The sequence below is a fragment of the Drosophila willistoni genome (assembly GCF_018902025.1).
Source record: "Drosophila willistoni isolate 14030-0811.24 chromosome XL unlocalized genomic scaffold, UCI_dwil_1.1 Seg141, whole genome shotgun sequence".
NCBI classification, from domain to species: domain Eukaryota; kingdom Metazoa; phylum Arthropoda; class Insecta; order Diptera; family Drosophilidae; genus Drosophila; species Drosophila willistoni.
The window spans coordinates 1,527,070-1,554,921 of record NW_025814052.1 but is presented as its reverse complement, the minus strand read 5'-3'; the positions used below and the strand labels follow the sequence as shown (position 1 = coordinate 1,554,921).

The 27,852-nt window shown below is 38.1% G+C and overlaps 2 protein-coding genes across 3 annotated transcripts; both read left to right on the top strand.

Moving 5' to 3' along the window:
• The first annotated feature begins 374 nt into the window (after positions 1–374).
• On the top strand, positions 375–23,542 carry LOC6648361 (ras GTPase-activating protein raskol). Of its 2 annotated transcripts, XM_023179522.2 has the most exons (7): positions 375–867; positions 2,656–2,727; positions 18,774–18,894; positions 18,974–19,101; positions 19,170–22,661; positions 22,742–23,045; positions 23,115–23,541. In XM_023179522.2, exons 1-7 carry the CDS (start codon positions 396–398, stop codon positions 23,368–23,370), a joined length of 4,845 nt encoding a protein of 1,614 aa, XP_023035290.1. In that variant the 5' UTR covers positions 375–395; the 3' UTR covers positions 23,371–23,541. The 2 variants fall into 2 exon arrangements, with proteins under 2 accessions (XP_023035290.1, XP_023035289.1); XM_023179521.2 differs by lacking the exons at positions 375–867; positions 2,656–2,727 and adding an exon at positions 5,983–8,385 and having other exon boundaries at positions 23,115–23,542.
• A 2,014-nt stretch (positions 23,543–25,556) lies between these two features.
• On the top strand, positions 25,557–26,086 carry LOC6649335. Its single transcript, XM_002071070.3, has one exon. It carries the CDS (start codon positions 25,684–25,686, stop codon positions 26,065–26,067), a length of 384 nt encoding a protein of 127 aa, XP_002071106.3. The 5' UTR covers positions 25,557–25,683; the 3' UTR covers positions 26,068–26,086.
• The last annotated feature ends 1,766 nt before the right edge of the window (positions 26,087–27,852 follow it).

The window sequence follows — 27,852 nt, the reverse complement described above, 5'->3', positions numbered from 1 at the left end:
ATAATATTTAGTTGGTTTTTTTTTTTTTTTGGTTTTTGGTTTTTGGTGGTGGCTACGGCTTAGGGCAACCAACACGCCATGACCATAAATCTTAATTGTTGGCTCAGGCAAGCGAAACAGTAGTAGCATTAGTATTAACAACAACAACAACTGGAAGTAGTCGTCAGTCAGTCAGTCACTCAGTTAGTGACTTCCAAACGAAATGTCGTACGCAACATTTGTCAATCTAATGTCCCGTCATTCATACAGGAAACCATGCCAAGGCTAACAAAAACGTAATCAACACAAACTAAAAGTAAAATCAAAATATTATATACCAAAAAAAAAAATAAGAAACAAAAACAAAAAACAATACCAAAAAGCAAAATACAAAGAATCCAACAAACAACAAAAAAATGAACTGTGGTGCTATACGCACAGCCAGCGATGAGATGCAACATCATCCGCAGCTAAATAAAATGCACTCCATGCCTCGCTCATCGAACCCATCGATGATCACCAACAACAACAACAACAACACACAAACAAGAGCTGCAACAGCAGCAGCAGCTCCTCCATCAATGATACCCATCCATACCAGCACGAGTACAGTGTCCACTCTCAGAACACGAAGTACAATCCCCCGGGGACGAGGATTGGCCTCGTGTTTACGTGGCGAACGGGATGATGCACCCACGCCGCCGATTCATGAGGTCCATTGCGATATGCAGCAATTGCAGATGCTTCACCAGCAACAATTACAAATGGAACAACAACAACATCAGGAACGCATCTCCATTAGTTCATCCACTGGCAATGCGTCACTGGACCAAATTGGAACATCATCATCAGCAGCAGCAGCCGCAGCCGCAACGGGCAACAGGAGTAGTAAGTATTTTCCCATTCAACGAGTGATGACATCATAGTCATCATCATCATCATCATGAACATGATGGAGCGGATATTCCGCTTTGATGTCTTGGCCCATTAATGGCAATGGCGACAAATATCATTTATACAGTTATATTCACCAACTATACGGATGCCCCGTAGCAATGACAATGATAAAGATAAAGATGAAAATTCCATTTTCCCGTTCTTATTCACAAAAATTATTCTTAACGTGCGTGAGATAATGTTCAATGATAAGGCATTATAGGCTGGTACATTTATTGAAAGAATAAAAAGATGGAAAGGCAAATCTTGATAAATATTACAAAAAAAAAAAAAGAAAACAATTCACAATTATCAACAAATATTACCGCAGTTTCTTTCAAAGTTTAGAATCTTCATTTCATCTGGTTTATTTGTATTTCAAAAGATTATGAAAGCTTATTTTGCTGATTATTTCTAAATACTTGAATTAACTTGTGGTAACCATTTATATGTCTTTGAGTTACTTTTAGAGTTTAAAATAAATGAAAACATAGTTAAATCATGGTAAATGGTGAATAGGTTTAAGAGCTGATAATGTTTCAGTGTTGGAAACCACCTTTTTACTTCAGAAACAAGCTGGGGTTCCCTTCGAATAGCTAAACAAGAAATAGAAGCAAAACCTTTAAAGAAATATTTTAATAAATATTGTCAATGACTTTAGTAAGCAGATAGTTTTTCAGCAAATTAATTCTGTTAGTGTTGGAAAGTACTATTTTCACCTAACAATCAGCCCTCAAAAAGCTGAATTTTAATTACGGCAATATCGTGAAAAAATATTAAAGTAAACATAATTCAAAGTCTCAGTTAGTTCTATAATATTCTATATCTAGTTAGTTACAAATGACACTTAATAAAGGCAATGTTATCGATAAATTTTTCAATATTGTATATTTAATTTATCGATTTCAACTCTTTTTACCAAGTAACCTAGCAAACTCTCTAGAATTACTTTTCGCTGGAGGAGAAGGGAAAACATCGCCCACACTAAGTAGATATCGACTTTGGCAACGACTTTTCAAGATGGGGAAAACCAATTTGAAATTATTCAAAATGTTGCATGTTATCTATAAAGAATGATCTTGTGTCTCACATACAATTGGATAGGTTCCATATTGTATTGATGTGTAGTTGTTCCACATTTTGTTTTTTGCTCAGTTTGGGGCTTAGTTGTGAGTTGTTGTGTTATTCACACGTGCCACACACAAACAGAAACACACACACACACGCACACACACACATAGAGAAAGAAACTGTTTTCACTTTTTCCCCCGCAGATGTTGCCAGATGTGCCCACATTCTGTGCGTGTGTGTGTGTGTGTGTGTGTTTGTATTTATCTTAAGAGAGCTGAATGTGTCTTTGTTGCGACACATTTAGCTCACTTTAGCGCTGAATTGGCGCATTTTATGTATCATTGCTTGGAGCTTTTGTCTATACCTTGTGACAGGTCAAAGGGTATATTAGCACACAGCAAAAATTATGCATAACAACAGAGAACAAAAGCTGAGTTCTCATTACCATAGGGCAATTTGAGCTGAAGAATTCTTTGGAGGGTATCCAAAAGTCGAAGCACTGGAGATCTTTTATTTATTTATCATATTTTTGCACATTAATTGAAATGAATTCATAACAAGTTGCTGGCAAATATCATCGTACACCAAAGGTCAACACAATATGTCGATCTAAATGGGTCATCGAATTCTTAACTAATTCTCTGTTTTTTTTTTCTGCTTCTTTTTTAGGTGAGTACAAATCGAAGACATTGCCTCGCATTCATTTCGATACGGCGCTAAACGATACGTCATTAAATGAAGGTAAAATAGTTATATCCCAAAAAACCCTTGACAATGACGTGACTATGAAACCATATAAAAATATATACGATACTTTTATCAAACGTGCAAAAGAACCAAAAACAAAGAAAAAAACGCAAATGTGCAAATGTAGATTTCTTTAGATTTTTTTGTCAGTTCAGCGCAATGTGATAAGTCATGAACGTTCAGTTCTCTTGTTTTCTTATGCATCTCCTCTTGAGATGTCAGTTGAGAGCAAAAAAAAATCCAAAGAAAAATATCAATACTGTTAGTAAATGAGGAATACCTACCACAAATTTATCAGAATTGTGCAATCAATGCGAATTTTTTGTGAATTAGCTTTTGTTTATTTATTCTGCACACTTTTATTATTGATAAAGGGTTTTATGTTACCCACTGACTGTTTTCTGAATGCTCTTAGCATATTTTCACTGTATTTTAAGTGGAAGTACAAACTATTTGCATACTTTTAGGCTTGATTGTTTGCAACTGTTTGCCTAAATATGATTTCTGCATACTTCTGGGCTGTAAATTAAAACTAAATAGCAGAATTTAAAAAGAAAAGAAAATTCGCTTGAAAATGAATCAATTTGTTTTAAATTTGTTTAAATATATATGAGAGTCCTTTAGGATCAATATAAAATTAAGTGTTAATGTATAATATTGTAATTTTTGGTCAAAAATTAATTGAATTTTAAACAAGGCTAAGTGTAAAGTTAACAATTACTTTCAAATTAGTAACCAAATATTTTCACTCTTTTCAACAGGGAAACGTGTGTACGTAATTTTGTAAAAAAAACAATTGCCTTTTTGACCATTGTGTGGTGTCTGGTGAAGGCAAGACAAAAGCAAAAAAAAACACAAGTAACAGTTCATTGTGCCGTGTGCTACAATATGCAAATAGCATTTCTACTACTTATAGGAGGGCAACCTAAAGTAGTTTTTTTTTTTTTTGGTTCCGTTAAAGGTAATGCCAAGCCAAAAGCAATAGAAAGGAGGCAAACGAACGTGTCGCATAAAAACACCAAAGTCACGCACTTCCGCAGCCCGCAGGGCTAGGCAGGGCAGGGTAGGGCATACATATGTACATATATACTTGGTGGCAAAAGGGGAAAGACGCCAACAGCAAGCAAGCCAAGCCAAGCCAGCAGAGCGTTGCAAGAAGGGGTGACAAAGAAGAAGACGTATCTAATACTTACCCCAGTACCTAGTAAGTAGGGGCGAGAGAGGAACAAAGGAACAGGGCTTATTATACGCTGCTGCCCAGACCAGACCGTTCAAGTAGTTTATAGTACCCAGCTGGAAATGTGCGTCATTGCCTCACTGCGATTCTCGGTGGCAGATTTGAAGACTTCCGTAAGAAGTCCACTAATTGCTATAGTAAAGAATTTACCTGATATTCCCCCTAATGATTTAAAGATTTATCCAATTATTTAGATGAGCTGTAATCCTAGAGGTCTTGACATCTTAGGGTCGGTCAGTAGTTCGTTGTCATTTCGCACAGGGTAGCTTCACACACACCTGGTCTCAATTAGATCAATTAGGTAGCCCAATTCACGCCCTCGAGTTCTGTTTTTACCTTCATAACTTATGCAAAGCATACAAATGCAATTGACATACTCATATTTAAATATAAAGCTCTGTTAAATTAAATTCTGTTTATCTGTTTATTTATTTTTTAAACTTAATTTAGCAAACCTTAATTTTAAATCTATATTCTATTCAGAAAAAAAGGGCATCATTGTAGTCGCTAAAGTTGAAACTCTGTTTGTGAATGTTTGTTTGCTATCTCTGTTTGGCCGCATTTCTTACCATGTCTCTCTCTCTCTCTCTCTCGCTTTGTGGTTCTCTCTTGCTCCCTATTGTTGGCTCTCTCTCGGCTGCCGCTCTGTGTGTCGCTTGTAAGTCAGGGCCGGACAAAAAGACAAAAAAAAATGTCCATGTACTGCCAGTTACATTCAAAGATCACACATACATTGGAATTTTTTTTCCTTGTGCTCTCTTTCCTCTTGCCCCCCGACCCAAGCCAGTCTTCCGGCGCTTGACGCTCTCTTGCTGAGACATTTAATGATCACTTAACAGTGTTGACATTTTTGCTTTTTTCCCGTCAGAATTTGGGTTTCATCTCAGCCTGATGGCGGGCAAAATTCAAAAATAGCGGTAAACGGGAATTCTGGCTAGTTTTTGTAGGAAAGCCATTTGTTGGTTTTTATTTATATATAGATTTTAAATGTGTAAAAAGACCTGCCAGCGTATACTCTATTGTTTTATTGGCTAAAAATTTAATTTGTAAACTTTCTTCGAAATTTTTATATCTTTTGTTGTAGTCATTACGCATATGACAAATAATGAATTTAGTCATTAGCAAGATAAATTTGAAAAGATATATTTAGATAAGTAGTTTACATTTAGATAAGACTCACACATAATATTTCTAGCTTTTTTTTTTTTTGGTTTATGTGTGGCCTGATTTGGCTATTTTTTACCCCTATTAATATATTAATTTTAGTCAAAAGTGTGCAACGCATAAAAGAAAGCATCTCCGACCATATAAAGTATATATATTCTTGATCACCACGATGAGACGAGTTCAAATACCTATGTCCGTCCGTCCGTCCGTCTGGATCAACGCAAACTCCTCCTAGACCATAAGAGAGTTGAAATTTTGCATGTAGGGTTGTATAACTCGGATTCAGCCGGATCGGACCATTATATCATATAGCTCCCATACAAAATAACAAAGTCACGAACAGTGATTTTTCTCAATAGCTTCGTTATTTTCTGAGCTATTGTCGTGAAATTTAATATTAGAGAGTTCATTACACACATAAACGACTGTGCTAAATTTGATCAAGATCGGGTCACTATATCATATATCTCCCATAGAAACGATCAGTGGAAACAGTGACTTTTGACAATAACTTCGTTACTTTTATGCTAAGGAAAGAGTTACCAAAAAAGTTGCAAGGGTATACAAACTTTGACGCGGTCGAAGTTAGCCCCGGCCCTCTGGTTTTTTTTTGTTTGTATGTTGCCTCATTTGGCTATATTTCTGCTGCTATGGCAACACTGATCATGTCGGCCAAAAGCAGCAGCTAGGCTTGTGTGTATTTTATTTTGTTGTTTTGTCTCTCTCACTTCATTGTCGAAACGAAACGGGAAGAGAATAGTACGCGCCTCGCTCAACGCTCTGCGATCGCGGACGCGTGTGTTTGTGTTTCTTTTTCTTTCCCCGTTCTTTGGCTTGTTTTTTTTTTTTTTTTGTTTTTTTTTGTTTTTTTTAAATTGTGTGTGTAGCGGAGTTGTGAGTGTGTTTCAAATTTGTGAAAAATTATATATATATATATATGTATGTACGAATATATACATATAGAAATGTGGAACAGCATCTGTTTATTTACTATGTGAAGCGAGGCGACAAGCAAATTTAATTTATCTGCAACTTGCAAACGCGGAAATGCAACGACAACAACAACAATAATAATAATAACAATAACTGAAAATGCATTAACCAAAGCAGAACCAAGAATAGGCAGAAATTGCTTGTCAGCGAAAAACAAAAAAAAACACAGAAGACGAACAAGAAGAAGCAGAAAATATATACATATACAAAGAAACAAACATATTGCATATCTTACCTGCTGCCTGTCACCCGTGTTCTATCTCTCTCCCTCTCTCTTGCTCGCTCGCTTTGTCTGTGCCATGATCAGCAACAACAACAACAACAAGAACAGCAGGAGCCTGACGTGCCACAGCAAGTAGAGAAGAACACAGACACACACACAAACAAACACATATACACTCCAAAAATGTTGCAGGCAGCTAACGAAGCCAGCCAAAGCAACAACAACAACAACAATAACAATAACTACACAGAAAGCAGCATCAGCAGTAGTAGTTGTAGTAATAGTGCCGCTGCCACGCCCACACAAGAGGAAAAGACACAACGGCGTCGTTCCACATTTTATGTGCCTCTTGTCATAGAAGACGAAGATCCTCCAGCTACTCCTGTTGCCGCCACCAACGATCACATAAGCATTAGTGATAGTAACTCCAGTTTAAGTAGCGGCGATCAAAAAACCAAAAAATCCGCCAAGAAAAGCAGCGTGGCCAAGGTTAGTGCACTATTTGAGCGTAAAAGTGGTGGACACTCTAATAAAATGTCACCACCGCCGCCGCCACCGCCATGTGGCTTCAATTGGAGCATTAGTGGCAATGAGAATAATGTACACTATTCGGATACCGATGAGGATGATGAACATTCCATAGAGGCCATGAATCGTCAACAATTGCTTAAGACATTGCCACAAGCTGCCGCTGCTGCCGGCAATTCTTCGCCATCGAATTCAAAATTGAAACGTTATGGCATAGTCCTTAATGTGATCAGTTTAAATGGCAGCAACGACTGTGGTGGTGGAGGAGGAGAGGGTGGAGAATGTAATAATGCCGATACAGCAGCTGCACCGCCAACTGCTGCACCTCGCACACATTTTAATGAGGATCATGATATTGTTATGGCCACACCACCCAAACAGCAGGCACTCTCCTCCACACACACACGTCGACACAATGATGACGACAACAACCACGATGTCGGCGCCGGCGTTATCGGTAACGAAAACAACGGTAACGCTGCCGCTTCGGCCGCTGATGATGATGATGACTCAGAGATAAGCCGCATGCAGACGAACACCTCGACACCCATCAAATTAATGAAATCGCGTTCGCGTACCAATATTTTGGCCGTACCCCTGCCCAGTATAGAACACGGTCTGGCAACGGCAACAACGTCAGCGTCCGCATTATCATCATCAACTACAACAACAACAACAACAACAACAACAGCAACAATAACACTGCGTGCCAAATCAAAAACTTTACCACAAAATCTATCACCATCGTTGGCATTAGCAGCGGCAGCGGCAGCGGCAGCCAATGATCATCCACAACAACCAGTGCATACATCATCATCACAGCGTCAGCTTTTCACCGGTTCATCATCATTTACATCATCGTCATCATCATCGCCGTATAAAATCCAAGGCAGTGCCTCAACCACCTGCATACTTACTCATAAATTTCCACCCAAATTTTCTGCCCTATTGAAATCAACGCCCAAATTGACACCAGCAGATTTGGCGCCATCTGCCGCCGCTCCACTGCCTCAAGCGATTGTATCGCCACCAAAGAAATCACTTAGTTTCATACGTCGTGCTCATTCCACCAAGGTGTCACGTAGCAATTCCCTGCTCAAGAATATTGCCCATAACGGAGGAGGTGGTGGAGGAGGAGGCGGCAGCGGTACATCACTAGCAGCCGAACATTATCATCAATTGCATCATATGCATCATCATCAACAGGGTAGCTCCTCTGCTACATCCACATCCAGCTTTGGTCTCGATTATGGCATCGGCAGTTGGGGCAAACACTTTTTCCTTAACTATGATGTTTGCCCCCTAAGTTTGGATGAATTGAGCAGTTATTTTCAAACGGATCATTGTGAAGAATTGATACGTGAGCGCTTTAAGATCAAAGATCTAAATTTATATGGACCAGAGGATAGAACAGCAACGGGAGAGATATTAGATGACACCACCAACAATACAACAAAGACATCGACAACAACACGAACGGAAGATGATGCGGGACATCATTCGGGTAGGTCTTCTTCCTACGCATACATACATACCTCTACCTACATGCATACATACATCTATACATACTATTTTCCGGTGGTTGAAAATACATTGTATTTCCCTCTCGATCGATTTGTGAAAAAAATTAAAGGGGAAAGACAAAGAAAGAAGTGTGTGTGTGAGGGACAGAGAGAGAAAAAGAGCCATCAAAGAGTCTTGATAAGATAAGGTTCTCCCTTTTCTCCTTGCCCCCTCTTTTCTTGGCTTTTATTAAAGCCTTCCTGTGTTCAGTTCAGTTTAGTTTGTTTTTTTTTTTGTTTTTTCTCTGTTAGCTACTTTATTTACACTCGTTCATTGCGTCGTCGCTTTTGCTCGATCGTGCGTGTTATATCTTTCGGGGTAGGAGGACAACATTGCCAGTTTTTGAAGGCCCTCCAAAGGGGCGTAGTAGTAGGAGGGGGGCAAGCCGCCAGCCAGCCAACCGACGCCGACGCCGCCGCTCGATGGGTGATCGAACAACAGCAAATACCAAGCGTACTTAACTACACACAAACACACAGACACTCTCCCTATCTGTGTGTGTGTGTTTGTATACATTCAAAAAGTTACATTATGTCTTGATTTCGTATTCCAAGAACGATTCTCTCTTCAGTCTTTTGATTTTCTGTTTTCTGTTTTTTTTTTTTGGGGCGTTTGTCCGTTCCGTTCGTATCAAATGTTTTCTATACCAAGAATTTCTTTTGGTTAGTTGCATTTTAATGAGAAAAAAATTACTGTTCAATTTTATAATGAATAATATTTAATAGAAAATTAAAGAAATCAATCTACATACACATACAAACATCATTTCTTGGTAATTAAATATATAAATATGTCATATATGTACGTACATATGTATGTAGGGATTGTCACTGACATTCGTACACTTACGATCAAAAGTAATTAATGTTTTTTATTTTGATACAAAGTAAGGCTTAAAACGTAGGATAAGCTTAATTATTTGCCATTAACTTTTCTTTTCTATATATATCATTGGTAGGGGAGAGGGCCCAGTTATGACCCGGGTTTTGAAAAACCTCGAAATTTTTTCTTCAGTTCGGGAAAATGAAAAATTAAGAAGTTTAACATTTAAATATTAACCAAACGCAACTTTTTTCCAAAGAATGTATGTTTATTTGAGTTACTCAAAAAATTTTGGAACAGATTTAATTTGGATAAATTTTTTTAACTTTAAAAAAAAGTGGCCCAGTTATGACTCAACTTAAGAAATTCACTGAAAATAAGAAAATATGAAAGGAATGTCACACGAATTGTTGTGATTTAATGGTTTACTTATTTTGAAGGGCTTCAAAGCCAAAAACAATGAAAAACCCAAAAGAAAATGGCCATAAATGAGAACGATTTTAAGCCCTCGTCGTCCATGTCACTTTCGCAGTTTTTGCAAGCGAAATAATTTGCTTGCATATTAGCGCACTTCGAATGAACATTCCCGATCGAGATCTTTCAGAATATTCTTGGACAAACTGGTCTCAATATGTAAATTTCCTTTCCTTGTTGTTAAACAACAACAAAAATGTTGGAATTTGATAATTTTACATAATCCTAGTGCAAAAAAAAATGGGACATAACTGGGCACCCCAGCTGAGTCATAACCGGGCCTTTTTATAGTTTAAAGTTTATATCTATATTTTTTATATACACTACATAATCACATAAATTTTTATAGAATCACAAAATATACGGCAAATACAATACTTTGATGCATTGCACTCACCTTTTCACTGTTGATTTCACAAAATTTTGGAACTTTGAAAAAAATGGAAAAAAACTTTTTCGCACGATTTTCAAAACGATGTTTGGTACGCGTATATACAATACGATTATTAACGTTGGGGTCTGTCCAAAAACTGCAGAACGTCTAACAAACATGATTTACAGGGCTCAAACTGTCATTCAATACCGCATTTCAAAAATATTTGAGAATGTCACAACTGGGCCTCAGTCACAACTGGGCCCTCTACCCTATTAAAAGACAAAAAATAATGATATCTGATCTTATAGATACATACGTACTTACGTGTGTCTGTATGTATAAGCACATATACAAATGTAAAAAAGATAGAGTAGATTTCATTAATCAATAGTAAAGAATCTTCACGGAAGAATCATTATACTTATGTATGTACATATGTAGATAAGATAGCAATGATTCATTCTTCAGATCTTGTGATAGCAAAGATTCAATCTTGAAATGTTGGGTATCTCAGAATCAAGAGAGATTTGACTACTCAATGAAATCTATTTCAAGTTGTATAGATCAAACACCTCGAATGAGAAGCAAGATCTTTGATTCTTTAGTTATATGTATAACTATATGTTTTCTAAAAACTCTCAAGGACGAATCGAAAAAGAATTTTTGTGGGGAACCCCCTTAGATTCGTTAATTCAAACACCATAAAGATCTTTAATATTTTTTGTACTTTATGTAAGAATAACATCTCATTACATAAATAAGATATTATCTTATTGTTATATTTGCAAGTTTAGAATATTATACCTATTTATACATATAATGTATAAAATAGAGGTCAAAAGAAAAGTGAGAGACCAGAAATCTAGAGAAATAGTGAGAAATGAAGGTTCAAAGCTCTTAAACTAAGTCTGAGTTAGTTTTAGTTTAAGTTTTATTTTTTCCAATTTAAAAACATTGAAAGGGGTCCAAGGGTTAGCTTTTAGAATTGAATATTCTCTCTGTTGGGCCAAAAATACTCTCACTGCACTCGTAATGATTCTTCCCATTTTGTATTTACATATTTGTTTTGGAAATTTGTACCAAGTACTTAAAGTAATTTGCAAATTAGCCTAAAGGTAATTTTTACTCTTTCTTTACCTACAATCTAATTTGTAATTATGTACTTATATAATTCCATTAAATAATTACATATATGAATAATTACATACATATGTAAATAGATAATTTGCAATTACTTTGCAACAAAGTCAATCAGTTCTATGTGAATTGATAAAAGTAATATTTGGAATCCAAAAGAATGTAATGGAAAAATACTTTAATTAAGGCATAATTCAAAACGGATATGAAAATGAGTTTACATACATACATACGTATATGTAATTAATTAGAATTGGACGATATAATTTTTATTATTTACATATATAAAGCAAAAATATATGGCCCGATCGGTCAATATTTGTGTATGTATGCATTTAAATGACTCGATTAGCAGACATCCCTCGATGGATGGACACACTTTTATATGCATTTTTTCATATACAGCTGTCCAAGCAAAAGGAGTTTTTACTGTACATGTATGTGTGTGTGTGTGTGTGTGTGTGTGTGGAGCAACAACACTTTTGCTGTTTTGCCAGACTCTTGTTGTACTTGTTGTTGTTTTCTTCTTGTGGCTTTTGTTGTTGTGTCGCTGGTTTGGTTTTCTTTCCATTGGTTTCATTTTAGCTTGTTGTTTGGTCGTGACTCTCCTCTCGCTTACACACTGTCTCTGTCTTTTGTCTCTGCTCTCTGTATCTTTTGGCTACAATTTCAATTTCATTGCGTTTTATTATGATTCACACACACACACACATCGACACATGGACACAGTTTTAGAGAGATGGATACGGGGAGAGGAGGGGGAGAGATACACACACCCGCACCAGAAAACCAGTTTTTGTTAGCAAGGAGCGAGAAACGGGAACTACATACAACAACAAGAAGTACTGGAGAAACTGAAAGAGACACACACACACACACACACAGCACAGTATGAGATAGATACAGTAAGACGAAGAGCAAAGTGCCTTCAAAAACTTAAATTTTTTGCTGCCCTAACAAACACACACATCATAGAGAGTGACAAAGAGAGAGAGAGAGAGAGAGAGAGTGTGTTTGGAAGGGGGAGAGCGAGGATAGAGTCGTACATGCAGTTGCATTTCATTTGAAATTTGATAAGAACAAAATACTCGCACATTTGATGGACTGACTGACTCTCTGGTACTGCGCTCACTAGAGATGCGTGCGGAGCGGTGGGGGGTAGGTCTAGTTTTTGGTTAGTTGATAAAGCCAACTACATACATACATACATAAATAAATAAATAAATGGGCAAACAAAACAAAAACAAACTAAAATAAATGAACAAGACAAAGATGTGGAGACTATGTTACTAAAATATTTATATATGTATGTATATACATATGTATGTATTTATTGATCGACTTTACTCTTATCTAGCCCAATGATTGACACACACACACACACACACATTGAGACAAACACATGTATGTATGAGTTTGAGAGATTTGTTTCACCCTGCATTCCACACTAAATAGGTTACATTTGGGGTATTAGTGAAATTTTATCGAAAGTATTGAACCTTAATTGATCTTTCATAAGAGAAAATTAAGATATTCAGTCTTCACAAACACTTTATTCAATTCAAAGTAAGCTAAAATTTCGGGGTACTTTAATTGTGAGTACTTGGATGAATACCTGAAATATTGTTAATACCAACGAGTATTTTAAATTATTTGGAAATTCATTCATTACTTAAAATAATAAACAATTTCAATTTTTTTTTATTAAAAAAACTGACTCATGTTAGTTATCGATTCGTTCAGTAGTGAATACATGTGTATTAATGAATGCATGAATAACTAAAAAATTGTAATATTTTAAGTGTTTAAAATTCAGCTTTTATGAATACAGTTTTAAATGAATACTCAAATCAGAGTACTTTTAGATTTTAAAAGATTTGGTTATTTATTCACTTGAAGACGTATGAAAACTCAAAAATACTTAAAAACTTGATCATTTTTAGAGTTTGAATTTTTGAATGATTCAGTCGATGAAGTTTAAAGTATTCAAAAATATTTTAAGTTATTGAATTATACCAAATACTGTGAATACTCGAGATATTTTAAGCGATTTTGTCATTCAGATAGTTTGAATTGTGGAATGAGATGAATTTAGTCATTTATTCAAGGTCTTTAATGGTAAAAAGTACTTAATGCTATTGAATTCGATTCTTATATTTCAATTCTCAATATACATACATACATATATACAAAAAGTCCCATAATTTATGTCACTTCATATTATCAGCTAAATAATTCTTGCACTGAATTAGTCATAATTCCTGGATTTCCCCTAGTTCTAATAAGGTCAAACATTATTTCTCACTGTAATTCTCATGTTATAAATCAAATTTGCATTTTGTCCCTTGTGGATATATTGCAGATAAATCTCTAAAGAAAAAGCCCAACCAAAATAAAGACTTGACCTACTTAAATACGCCGCAATAAAAGCAAATCAGTATAGTGTATTAGATATACTATAGCAAGTCTAACTAGCTAGAGGGATTTTTGTATTAACATCTTCGATTGATGAAATTTTGAACAAATTAGAGAGAGACAGAGAGAGAGAGAGAGAGAAACTAAAGCCACAACAAATGGGTACAATTATTGTCGATAACATTCTCTTTTGTTCACAATATAATTTTTTACTTTACTTTTTATTTATTCTTTTCTTCTTCTCAAAAAAAAAAAAAAACAAATTTATCTGTCTCCGGTGATCATTTATTATCAGACAAGCAAACACTTGACTGACTAACTGACTGATCGTGAGACCCGACATCCAAGCGACCCCAAGTCGGGAGAGATACATACATATATATATATATATGTACATATATTATAGACTATGTTTGTATATGCATATGTATAATAAATTTGTTTAACGCGCTGATAATTGAGTTGACCTTATCATGGCACAATTTTGTTTTGAAAGACAGAGAGAGAGAGAGAGAGAGAGAGAAAGAGAGACAGAGAGTAACAGTAAATCCAGAAAGATGTAGCGAGAGACAGAGAAAGAGTATCAACAAATGGCACATCTAATCGATTTCAATTTCGATACGACAAGAAGACATTCTTTAACGCTTTCTCTTCTTTCCCTCCACTGACCGTAGAGAATTTGTTTTTAAAAACTAAATTAAGTCAAAATTTCATATAACCTGCCCATGATCCCTATAACTCTGGTTACCCAGACATTAGCATTAGCTCATCAGACAAAGCTATAAAAACCAAAAACAACAAATTATTACATATGTGATATTTCCAAATCTGGCATGGACCAGCTCACATCATCATCACCTCACCTCACCACCTTATGAGCCTCAAGTTGATCTCTCTGAAACTTAAATTGGCACACTCACTTACCTAAGATTTGTTTTTGTTGATTTGTTTTGGATTGGAGTGTCGTCATCTTGGCTCATTCATTCTTATGCCTAACTTATTTAGCTACCAATATACTTATGTATGTATGTATTTTTTTTTAAAGATAACTATCAAGTTATTCCATTAAGATGGGGGAGGGAAAAACTAATCATCAATCAGTTAATTACTTGAGAGAAATACTTACAATTGATGTCTATTCAGTGATTTTTCTTATATTGCCAGTGGCGTAGTCATTTGAAAGGGGTTGATAACAACATTTTTGGTCAGATGTTTGTAACGCACAGAAAGAGACGTTTCTGACCCCATAAAGTATATATATTCTTGATCAGCATGAGAAGCTGAGTCGATATAGCTATGTCCGTCTGTGCAAATCAACTTCACGCCGCCATCTTAAGAGCTACCGGGATGAAACTTAATATTTGAACTACTTGTAGCCCGGAGCAGATAAAGTATGAAAATTGTCAGGATTGGACCAATATATCATACAGCTCTAGAGGAAACATTTTCATAAAAAATGGAGAATCCCCATGAAATTTACTAATATGATAGTTTTAGATATAAAACATTAGATCCCGAAATTTCAATCAGATCGGATAAATATAACACAAGTTACAGTCAATATAAATCGGCTCTATTACGTCATTGCTTAAAATCCACAGAGCAGCTGAGCACACGCATACACACACAGACGCAACGCTACCTAAACTGTATGTGTATGCGTGCCAATCGCAGCAGGCAGCATGGGGAAGAAGAAGAAAAAGAAATGGAAATGATATTTGAAAGGTTTTGTCTGTGCATTGATGAATTGATGATACAGAAAAAGAGTTTGAAACATGTAAAAATATTATGGCCAAGGACTACAAGGGTATATAAACTTCGGCACAGCCGAAGTTAGCTTCTTTGATATTTTGTTATTTTATTATTTAAACCTTCATAATGACGCCACTGTATATTGTAAATATATATTACGGCATATAATAGATTCAATTGTTAAATTCTTATAAGTATAGTCACATGAGGTCGCTTAAACAACAACAACTGGCCATCATTTGTAAATGTAAAGTTTGCTGTTTAATATCAAATTGTAAACAAAATGTCATACATAATGTAATTGATTTTTCCTTATCTCAAACTACAAGAATTGTTTGATAAATTTACTTGAGAAATTACATTTGCATATTCCAATATTTTATTCGATAAACTATTCATATTTTCAGTACAGTTTCACTACAGATTCCTAATTAAGATATGGGGCTTGAAAACAAAAAAAAAAAACACTTGAGCATTTTTAAAGCTGTTACAATTTAACCAGGAAATGAATTCGTTACATGCATACGATCTCTAATCAGCTAAATCGAAAATCTCAAAAGTTTCCTAAAGAAAAACCTACAAAATTCTTTAAAAATCAAACAAAATCTAAACATATGTACATACATACATATATTAAAGTGTATTACCCGAATTCCACAGAAAGCATTCTACTGGAAATGTTTTAAAAGTAGTTTCTAACTCTTTTGTTTTATTTTAACTCGTTTCAAATAACTAAAATTGTTGTTACAGAGAGAATAATCAATTTGTTTTGGTATTAAGTCGAAACTATGACAATTTTTCGATGTTTCGTTTCACAAAAAGATAGTGAACCCGAAACGATGATATAGAAACATGTAGAATGTATGGTGGAATAAATGCGGGGAAAATATGATATGTGGAAAATGGATATAAATCATAAATAATGGACTAAATAGAGAACTATTAAAGAAAACCTTATTAGTTTTAGTGTTTTGCAATAGTCAGTTTAGTTTCGAAAGATCAACTTAATCATTTGCGAGTTTCTTTAATTTATTTGTAGCTAAGATTTCCCAAATAAAAGAAAAACAGCTTTCCTTTATTTGAAAGGAAAATCGTTGTAACATTTTAATTAAATTTATTCGAATCGAACTTATTATGTTGTTGAAGATGAACGTTCTACTCTTCTGTCTTAGTGTTGTGAACAAATTGATATTAATAGTTATTAAACCATGTTTTTAAACTAGGGAAACAAACCTTTTTTTCTCTGTTGTGGTTGTTATTGTTGTTCTTGATGAAAACATAATGAATATGCATATGGAAGGGGGTTTTCCTGGTGAGTTTTCCCTTTCAGTAGGCTGGCCCTAAGCACACCTACTAATTTATTCCATTCATTTGCCTTCTCTAATCATAATCTCTTTGTGTTGGGTGTGTCACCATCATCATCATCATCATGCTAGATACATATATGTACAAAGATATCTCTTTTGTGGGCGGTTGGTTAGTTGGTTGGGTTAGATGGTGGATGGTGGTAGGATTGGTCGATAGATGAATGATATATATGTATATATATACATAAGGTGGGCGTAGGCTCTACTTGGGCAAAAAAAATCGCACCATTTTTGATAAAGATGATGATACAGTTGCTCATCATCAACGAGTTTTGATCTTATATAGAAATGTTTCATTTTGGCTTTGGTTTAAATAGAAGTTGTTGTTGATGTTGGGTTTTTTGTACCATCTGTGATGGAATAAACATGACACAATTTCTTAGCTTCTTCGTTTGTTGGTTCGTTCCTTCCCCTACGTACTTTTTCCTACATGGCATGATGACAAATCGTGCTCACATCTGCTGGAAATTCAAAAGATTTTGTAAAATGAATCAACTTTGATGCGGAAGAGATGACCAGATTTTAACTTCTCCTGCCCTTCTTGCCTCAGGGTCTTTTTCTTTTAAATACAAAACGGCGAAATTATGTTTGCACTTTTTTTCAAATGAGTCAAGAGTGTTCCTAGAGAAAGGGACAGAGAGAGAGAGAGAGAGAGAGAGAGATAGATAGATAGATAGATAGATAGATGAAATGGTCGTGCCTCGGCATAGCCGTATCATCTGCTGCTGCTGCTGGTCCCTGTCTACCTTCGACAAGGTCGAGCAGCGAGGGCGGCAAATACCACAAGATGGTTGAATGGATGTTTAGATGGGATTGGGAAACCAGTTTTCCTCCTCTTCCTCCTCCTCCTCCTCCTTCCACTCATTCCTTGGCACAAACACTCCCCCAACATTTATCTTGTTGTACGCTTCTCTTTTTCTTTTGGCTTGATTCTTTTCTTTTGGGTAATGAGGCTCATGATGAATCATGATGATACGTACAAGAGTAGAAGAAGAAGAGTACCTGCTTTGCCATCACCTCCACCTCCGCATCCACCTTCGACGACAGCCAGCAGCAGTCGGGGCAGGTGATGTGCAGCAGCTGCTGCTCTCAACTCAACTGGCTCCTTTTTGTATCTGTGTGTGTATTAAACCGGTTTGGGTTTTGGGTTGTTGTTGTTGTTATTGTTGTGCCGTAATCGCACAAAAACCCGAAACCGATTCATGCAAAAGTTTCAACAACTGGACAGCAAAGAGGATGATGTGGATATTGAGAAGAGAATATATTGAAGCTGGAGGCTAGTACTCACAGCTCACAGGAGAAAGACAAAGAGAAAGAAATGAAAACTGAATTTTGAATCATCTGTTTTCTAGAGAAATGCATTCCAAAAGTATTTTGAATCATCACAGATGTCGTGTGATATATTTTTGATACCTCTTGGGAAAGTTTACGAATCGTATACAAAATTTTTAGAACGAATGTTGTGGAAAGGGAACCTATTTAAATAATATTTAGTGCTCTTCCAAACGTTTCAAAACGAATCGTTTTATTAGACTTTAAAACATTGGGAAAGAAACCTCTTCTTCCCTGAAACGTTGGAAAAGTAATTACTTTATTCTGCTAATTAGTTTGCATCCAGAAGTTCCAAAGGAATTGCTTCTTTAATCTCTCTTTAACCTTAAGAAATGTAGGGAAAGAAACACATTCTTTCTTCTATTTAGTTCCCTCTGGAATGTTGGAAATATCCTCTTTCTTCTATTTAGTTTCCTCTATGGGAAATCTTTTCTGTCATATGTTAATTACTTTCCGAAACTGTGAAACAGAAACCACTTCTTGATTCTTCTCCCAAAAAGAGGAGAAACTAATCTTTTGAAAGGGTATTTATTCTTCGCCCTAATAATAATAAGTAGGTTCCGAAAGGTTTTTGCGTCTCAACTTGTTAATTAATATTCAGTTAATTTATATTATGTTATTAATTTTGTTTTTGTTTTTGTTGATCATTTGCAGATACTTCATATGAGAAGGCCTGTCGTCGCGGTTCAGCGCCTACCACGCCCATTTTGGGCAGTAAACAACATCAGCCGGAGCATAATGCCACCTCACGTTTCACAAATTTCTTTTCCAAAAAGTGAGTTTAATTAAAAAACAAAAAAATAAAATGGACTTTCCAATAACCAATCAATCTCTATCTATATATATTGTTATAGATCTAATCCCCTGAAACGTACCAAATCGGTTACCAAATTGGAGCGAACAAAACGCGGAACTGGCGGTTTACGTGGTTCACGCTCTCACGAGAGTCTTCTGTCCAGTCATGCGGTGATGTCAACCATTGGTGAGTCTTCTCAAGATAGAGACGACGATTAGTTAGTTATATTAATGCCTGCGATTTGTCCTTTACAGATTTGTCGTGTTCTGGCGCTGTGGGCGTGGCTCCTGTCCATCAATCGGTGCTGGGTCGTCGACACTGTTTCCAGGTGCGCGGCGGGCCGCGCGGTGAACGTTACTACTCGTGCGGATCGAGGCAAGAGCGTGATCTATGGATCTATTCGTTACGTAAATCGATAGCTCCAAATGCCGAGCATACACGTCGCACGGATAATTCGTTAAAATTATGGGTATACGAGGCAAAAAATTTGCCAGCCAAAAAGAAATATTTCTGTGAATTGCAATTGGATAAAACATTGTACGGACGGACGAGTGTTAAATTACAAACGGATTTACTCTTTTGGGGTGAATATTTTGATTTTCCCGATATACCGGAAATCAATGTGATCACGGTCAATGTATTCCGTGAGGTGGACAAGAAGAAGAAGCGTGATAAATATCAATTCGTTGGCTCGGTTAAAATACCCGTACACGAGGTGACATCACGTGTCATCTGTGAGGACTGGTATCCCATATTAAGTGACAAGGCCGGCGACAGTTTGGGCCGTCAATCGGGCGGTGGCAGCGGCAAGGATAAAGATCGCGAACAATTGCCCACACTGCGAATCAAATGCCGCTTCCAGAGCACCGACATATTGCCCATACAGGTGTATGGCAATTTTCTGGCCTATCTCAAGGAGAACTATAAACGAGTTTGCGAAACTCTCGAACCGGTGATTGGGGTGAAAGCCAAAGAGGATATTGGCCAGGCGTTGGTGTTGCTGATGCACGCTCAGGGTCTGGCCGGGGCCTTTCTCACCGATGTGGTGGCCCTGGATCTGTTGCGTGTGGGCGATCAGAGATTGACATTTCGTGGCAATTCGCTGGCCACCAAGAGCATGGAGGCATTTCTCAAACTCACTGGGGAACAGTATTTACAGGACACCCTGTCGGCGCCCATTAACGAGCTTATCCAATCGGAACGTGACTGTGAAGTGGATCCCACCAAGACGAGTGGCTCGTCGGCGGGTTCACTGCAACGGCAGCAGGCAACTCTCCGCCAGGCTGTGCGCAATGCCTGGCAATGTATCTACGAGTCGCATAAACATTTTCCACCCCAGCTGCGGGCCTGTTTTGCCACGTTCCGTGAGCGACTGCAGCAGCTGGGACGCCAGGATATGGCCGATAATCTGATCTCTGCGAGCATCTTTTTGCGTTTCCTTTGCCCGGCGATATTGTCGCCGTCGTTGTTCAACATCACCAGCGAATTGCCATCGGCCCGGGCCACCCGCAATTTGACCCTGGTCGCCAAGACGTTGCAAACTTTGGCGAATTTCACCCGTTTTCAGGGCAAAGAGAATTTCATGGAATTTCTCAATGATTTCCTCGAACAGGAGGCATCACGTATGCAGCAATTTCTGGAGATAATATCGACAAGGCCCGAACATCCGGCTCCCGATTCCATACTCGATTGGGCTGGCTACATTGATCAGGGCAAACAATTGTCCATTTTGCATAGTTTGCTCAGTGAGAGTTTGTCCAAGTTGCCAGAGGCGCGTCAACATGAATTGGATCCATTGCAGCATATACTGGACGAGATTACCAAAGCCAAGGAGATGAGCGCGACGGGTTTGGGTGGTGGTTATTTGCCCACTGTGATGTCATCGTCGCACTCGATAGCCAGTGAGAATCAAGAGAATCGTAATCCGGGCGTAATGAGTGTGGCCACCAGCAGCAGCGCCATCAATAGCACAAGCAGCGGCAATAACAACAATCCCGGCCAGATGTTGCCACAGCAGCAGGCCCAGTTGGCACAGCCACAGCATGCGGTGGTCAGTAAGCCAGCCGAGAGGGGTATAATGCGTGGTGTCTTAACGCCCAGTTCGTTGGAGAAGAATATATTCCGTTACAATGATCCCACAGTGAATGGACTCCTCCAGCAGCAGCAGCAGCAGCAGCAGCAACAACAACAACAACAACTTCATCCCCATCATCATCCAATGCAGATGCTCTCTAACTCACAGAGTTCCATAGTCGGCCTTCAACATGCCCAATCTCAGAGCTCAATGGCCTCATCATCATTGAATGGCAGCAGCAGCAATCTACTAATGCCCCATCATCCCGCCCAGCATTTGCATCCGGCGCAATTGCACTGCCCCACGGCGGCGCCACAAACCAGCGCTGCCAGCACCATAGAGCGCATGGAACGTCAGACCTATCCGTATATGTGTAATGGTAATGACTATGATGCCAATACCTCGTCGTCGGCCTGCTCGAATCGATCTCGCACCTTGCCACGCAACGGTGCCAATGGTAATGAGGAGTTGCCCGGTGACTTTATACAAATCTCTGGCCTGGACACGAGCAGCGCCTTTGTGCGTAAATCACCCACTCCCATGATGAAATCCGGTGGTGGTGGTGGTGGTGGGCCACAGCGTAATCATAAACTCAATTTGGGTATACCCGATCACTCGAATGGCGGCGGCGGCGGCGGCTCAACTGGCAGTTATCCTCGTCAACTTAATCCTAATTCGAATATGCCCAAGAATCTGGAGGATCTGGATGATTTATTCAAATATGCCGAGGAGCATGATGTGGGCGAGTTACATCACATGGCGGGCAATCATCAGCAGCAGCAGCATCATAATAATCATCAATTGAAGGTGGCGGCACAAGCTGGAAAGGAGCAACTATCGGCCAAGAGTAGCCATTGCAGTTCGGGTTATCAGAGTATTTCGACCAATCCGTCGCCCTCACAGTCCTCCAGTCCAGTGGAGAGCCAGCTGAAGGCGGCCATCTCCGCCGGTGGTGGACATCATCCTCCTGTAACTCCATTGGCCTTTAAGAATCCTTCTTATCAACTGCAGCAGCAACAACAACAGCAACAGCAACAGCAGAGTGGACCAAGTGGTCAACGTTGTCCACTACCATCATCATCCTCCTCTTCGATTACAGCCACGCCACGTGCCAAGCCCATTGGCGGTGGCCTTGTGGCGGCTCGTGCTGCATTCCTCAATAATGGCGGCAACTTGGATACGGCCACCCTGACACCCAGCTCATCGGATGAACAACTATCGGCGGATAACTATTTCAGTTATGCAGCTGCGGCAGCAGCCGGAGCTAATCTAACATCCACATCGAAGCTGGAGGCTCAGCGTTCGCTCAGTGGTGGCAGCAGTTCATCCAATTCGATGGGTAAATCCTCATCTGCCGCCTATGGACGACTCAATGGGCCCCTTAAACGGGAAGATGTCTATGGCAGTGCTGGGGGAGGCATAAGCATGGCCTATGCTCTGGCCACACCAGGCAATGGACCATCATCGGCAGCAGCTCATCATCTGCATCAGCAGCAGCAGCAGCAGCAACAGCATCCACATCATCATTCACATCATCATCACATGAAGCAGGAGCAAATGAAGCAATTCGGAGGCAATAATGGAAGTGGAAACGGTCCATCGACATCGGCCCAGAGACGTCTAAGCCTGGACTCGGCAAGGACTCTATCCGATAGCAGCACGGACACCGAAGGTGAGCAAAGGCTAACATATTTCCATGTCATGTGGTGACTCTAATGCATTTTCCTTCTTCTCCTCTCCTCTCCTCTATAGGTAACTGCCAGCAGCTACAGGAGGGCAAAAGACGACGTCAATTGCGCAGCAGTGGAGGCATTAGCGCTGGCCATGAATCTTCCTCGCTGAGCAAAGGCTACGACCAGAACGGTGAGATTCAGCTACTGCAGGAGACACTGGACACACTGCGTCACACACTGGATCGCGATGAGGCGGAATTACGTGACTCTAGCGATGAATTGTTTGCCCTCCAACGTCCAGGTGGCAGTGCCGGAGGCGGCAGTAATGGCTCGAATAATCTTAGCCTGCAATCAGAGTCCACCATGCGCAGCATAATCGATAGGTATTACTCTCAATGATTTCCAGTCAATAGAATCTCAATATCTGTCTCCTGTCTCTTGCCCCGTTTTAGACTCATCACCATGGAGGAGGAGCTGCGACGTGAGCAGCTGAAAATGTCCTTGGCCTTGTCGCACAAGCAGCGTGTGATTGAGGAGCAAGGACAACAGATAGCTGCTCTGGATGCGGCGAATAGTCGACTATTGAGTGCCCTTACCGCCCTGCGCCAGCGTTACGAGACCCAACAACAACAACAGCAGCAGCAGCAACAACAACAACAACAACAACAGCAGCACCCAGCACCACCAAAGAATCAGAAGCCACAGTGAGCAAAAACAGGAGAAAAATGAGAAGCAGCAGGAGAAGAATATGATTTGGATAAGAAGTAGAAGAAGAAGGCGGAGTAGAAGCTTAAGTGCTTAGACGTCGACGTGTTTATGTCTTAAGGATAATTTTTGTTTATTTTTTTAGCTCTTTTTTTTGTATGCTATATAAATTATATACTACTTGTTTATATATATATAAACATATATATATCTATACATATATGTATACACAACCCACACAAACACACACACTCACACACCTCTCCCCACAACACACACACACACATACACATACATAAATATTATAAATAATTTCTCAATCTATATTTAAAAAAAGAACCACAACAAAACATCATGGGGAAGCAAAAAAATAAGGGATCTTTCCTTCCCCAGTGTCGTCGTGAGAGCATGAAACAAACAAAAAAAACCAAGTTAAGTTATAATGAAATAAAAAAACCAAAGTTAGACAAAATTATTTGTAATGTTTGATTAAATGTTTTCTTATTTATTTGGTTTCGCCCAAAACAAAAGAAATTCAATTTGAAATCTTCACGTTCGAATCTTTGGTTCGAAACCTGACTGAAATGTCCAATAATGAGCCAATATGAGTGTCGCCACTCAAACAAAATAGTGGTGCCATCTCTGATTCAATTCGACATTAACCAACACTAGTGTTCAAAGGGTGTTGAAAATAACTAAAACAAGCTTCAAGCATAGATGGCGCCAGTGAGAGCCTCGAGTACGGCTCATTTGTTGGGCAGCTGAATACAGTGGACACGCGGTATTTACACTGCAAAATAAGAAGAAGGGGAAAATAGAAATAATTTTTAACCTTCCCCCACCAGCAATCCCTCCTTAGTTTCACGCATGTAAAATGAAAACCAAGTTTTGTTTATTTTGTTTTTATTATCTTTCCTTCCAAATTGAGTGATTTGCCAAATTGATTAGCAGTTGCCAGCTTTGTTTGTTACTGGTAATTGAATACTTATTTTTTTTTTTTTTTTGAGTGAAAAAATCTTTAAATTGTTGAATAATAAGTAAAATTTGCTCAAGGAAGAGGAAGAAAAGATTTGCATGGACCACAGAAGAATAGGCAAAGTAGCAAGAAGGAGAGAGAGAGAGAGAGTGCAATTTTGAAATAAATTGGCAAGGTAAGTGTCGTTTTGTAATATTTTATTATCCTATTTATTGTTTAATGAGTTAATAAAGAGATGCATACATTTGTATATTTTATTTTTAAGGGTATATAAGTATGTGTGTGTATTTATGTATGTATGTAACTGTATGAATATGTTTGAAATATGAATATAACCCCTCCCCCCCATTGGCGGAAAAAGAAAGGATTTGATTGTATGCAGTTAACTCTAATGTTGAAAATGAGACAACAAACAAACAAATTAAATGGTTATAACTAGAATTGAGGTTAGGATGAAACTCTATGAACGATCTGCAATATTAATGGAAAAATCTATAATTTTGGTTTTGGAAAATCGGGATATGAACATTGTTACCATTTTAAGAGGTAAATTGTAAATTTTAAGAAGAAAAAATTGCTCTCATTATCTGCTCAAGGGAATGCGTCACCTCAAAGAACTATGTGATTAATCAGTCTCTTAATTTTAACTAACTCAAGAGATAAAATGTCGTATGTGAAAGAGAATCTGTCTCTCAAATTCTCACTCGAAGATCGTTTACTATTATATCTATTAGAAACGAATAGCATATGTTTTTTTCCTTCCAGCTCTTAAGTTGCAACAGTTTTCAATTGTTTCAGTTTAAGGACCATCTTGAGTGTATCGAAATGAATTAGGTAATCCTTGGCGCCAGGGATTATTCAGGTAAGACACTTAAATCCGCTAAAAAGGCATTACGCAACAATAAAAACTGTCACCCAAAATACAATAATCATATACATGTAGGTAGGTAATAATCCCTTTTGTTGTTTCCTTCAATTCACAATGAAGGGAAATTCCGGGGGATTTCCATTGCTGTGAGCCATTCATGAAACCACCGACAGGGACAGAGACAGATCGAGACAGAGAGCGAGATGAACCCTTTGACACGTGTTTGTCAATTACCCAGGTAGTAGTCCAGGTAGGTTTTCCTCAATGGATCCCAGCTTCAGGTAGCCGGTTTAGGTAGACGGGACTTTCCATACAATTGATGAATGGGATGAATGAGAATATGGGCGCATATATAAGGTAGTGGCCGAGCAGCAAGGACAATTAGAAGCCAACAAAACGTCAAGCGAGTAACAACACACAGACACACACACACGCAAAACCACGTAAAGGAATCAAAGTAAAATCAAACACCATGCCCAGAAATCTATCTGCTCTGTCTTGGATCTGTCTAGCGTGTCTGGCGATCATGACTGGCAACGCGCTGGCCGCCGCCATCCCCGAACGCCATCAATACCATCCGCTTCAGTTGAGGATTGCCGAGTGCCGGCAGCTTTGCTATCGCCAGACCGCCGTGGACACAACCCTCTGCCGCACTTGGCCGGACTGCTTTATGTGCCATGATTATTGCCGTGTCCTGGCATTGGCCGAGTCGACCAGCCTGGCCATATCCATGTGCTCGGATCCTGTATTCTGTACTCATGGTTGCCGCATTGCTTGCTCCTATCATCGATTGAGCGGCACACCGAAAACGAACGAGATCAGCAGCAATGCTGTATCAAAGGATTTGACTGACTGAAAACAACAGCAACAATAAAAACGAAAAGAATTTTTTGTAAATATTTCTCTAATCTAAGTTAAAGTTTAATTTAAAATTAAATTGTTAATAAATGTATGATAAATGAAAGATATAATTTTCGTCATTCTTTCTCTCTCTCTCTGTGTCTTTGTGTGTGTGTGTGTGTGTTAGTGTGTATCCTCTCAAAAGTCTTTATTGCTCGTCTTTTTTTTTTTTTTTAATTTTTGGTGTGGGAACTCGCTGAGGAGGAGGCCAGCTGTTTAGCCCTGCACGAAATAATTTAACTTTGCCAAGAAGCAAACAACAAAATATATGTATATAAAAATGGGCAACAAAACAAAAAATTAAATTAAAAATTTGTGCAATTTTAGTAGGAAATGGCGACACAGGGAATACCCTGTAAGAACGGAAACGTTTAAAGTACCAGGACCGAACCAGGGGACACCCTGGCAATGAAATTTCCGCCCTTGACAGTACAAAAAATTTCCCTTTCAGTGACGAATCGTTAGAGAAGAAAATATTATGTATTTTCAGGGGTTGTCCGATCAAATAATTAAGATTATAAGTTTTGGAAATTCACTAATTTTGAAGGAGGCATTTTGTCAGATGCAAGTTTCTTTTCTTTACTAGTTAAACGTAGAGACTAGCGAAAAAGGTAAAAAGATAGGATAACAATATAGATTTTTAGGGGAAGTCCCGCCTGCATCGGTCGGTGATTTTACATCTTAAAATGTTTCGAAATCGTTATCTAAGACAAATCTATCTATCTCATTTTAGAATCGAAATTTCAAGACATTTTTGTTGTTTCCCCGATTCCAATTTCCGAAAAAAATTATGTATAAATCCTGAAAAATTAGGATTAGGAAATTAGGAAAGCAATCGAAACGGAATTGAATTGTATTTCCAATCGAAATGTTTATACAACTTTTTTCAAATTGCCAATAAGCGACAAGTAAATTGATTTCATTCCTAAGGATTTTTCATCGAATTACATCATTGTCCAAGTCTAGTTCAAAGTTCCAAGTTTAGTTTCAAAATTCATTGAAAAGTTTGCTCGAGGCACAAAATATTATATTGATATATTTTTTTCAGAAATGCTTAATTTGGGAATGTAATTCAAATTTTTATTGAAAAATGTGCAATTTTCAAACCTCTATCCAATTTATTGGCACTAAAAAGATGAACAAACTTATGCCAAACTTGGCTTAGAGGGTATCAAAAGCGCTGGGGCCCCCATAGAACAAAAATAAAAGAAAAGACGAAACAGAAGAGGCAAAGCAACAGGTGGCCGGATATTGGATTGGGTTTGCTTGGGCAAGTCATAGCCATATGGCGCATATGATGTCCATGATGTCCTCCCTCCCATGCTCCTTGCTCCTTTCTTCATTGCCATCGCCATCGCCATCGCCTTCATCATTTTTATTGATAAGCAAAACATAATTTACCTAACGGGTTAACTTTCAAAAATGTTGTTTGCCTTAACACCTACAAAATATATTAATTGCATAATTATATTTAAAAAACCAAATGCCACTTGGACCTCTGATCTGAACCACATGCATACATATATGCCTATACACATATAATATATGCATGTGTGTGTGTGTGTGTGTGTGTGTGTGTACCACCCGTTGACCGGTTGAAATGTCACCATAAAGTAGCTGCAACATGTCGTTCAGTCCAGTTCGAGCCACATAAAAAGCCCAGCAATGATCGTAAAAAAATCGATTTGAAGTCTATAAAAATCATATCATACAAATTTTTATATGCACACATTTAACAAAT

What these genes read in the sequence shown, in the direction of transcription:
- LOC6649335 (XM_002071070.3), top strand. Translation starts at nt 25,684, where the DNA reads ATGCCCAGAAATCTATCTGCTCTGTCTTGGATCTGTCTAGCGTGTCTG.
- LOC6648361 (XM_023179521.2), top strand. Translation starts at nt 6,537, where the DNA reads ATGTTGCAGGCAGCTAACGAAGCCAGCCAAAGCAACAACAACAACAAC. An exon ending in TGATGCGGGACATCATTCGG is followed by an intron (nt 8,386 to 18,773) that starts GTAGGTCTTCTT and finishes GATCATTTGCAG; the next exon opens with ATACTTCATATGAGAAGGCC. An exon ending in ACAAATTTCTTTTCCAAAAA is followed by an intron (nt 18,895 to 18,973) that starts GTGAGTTTAATT and finishes ATATTGTTATAG; the next exon opens with ATCTAATCCCCTGAAACGTA.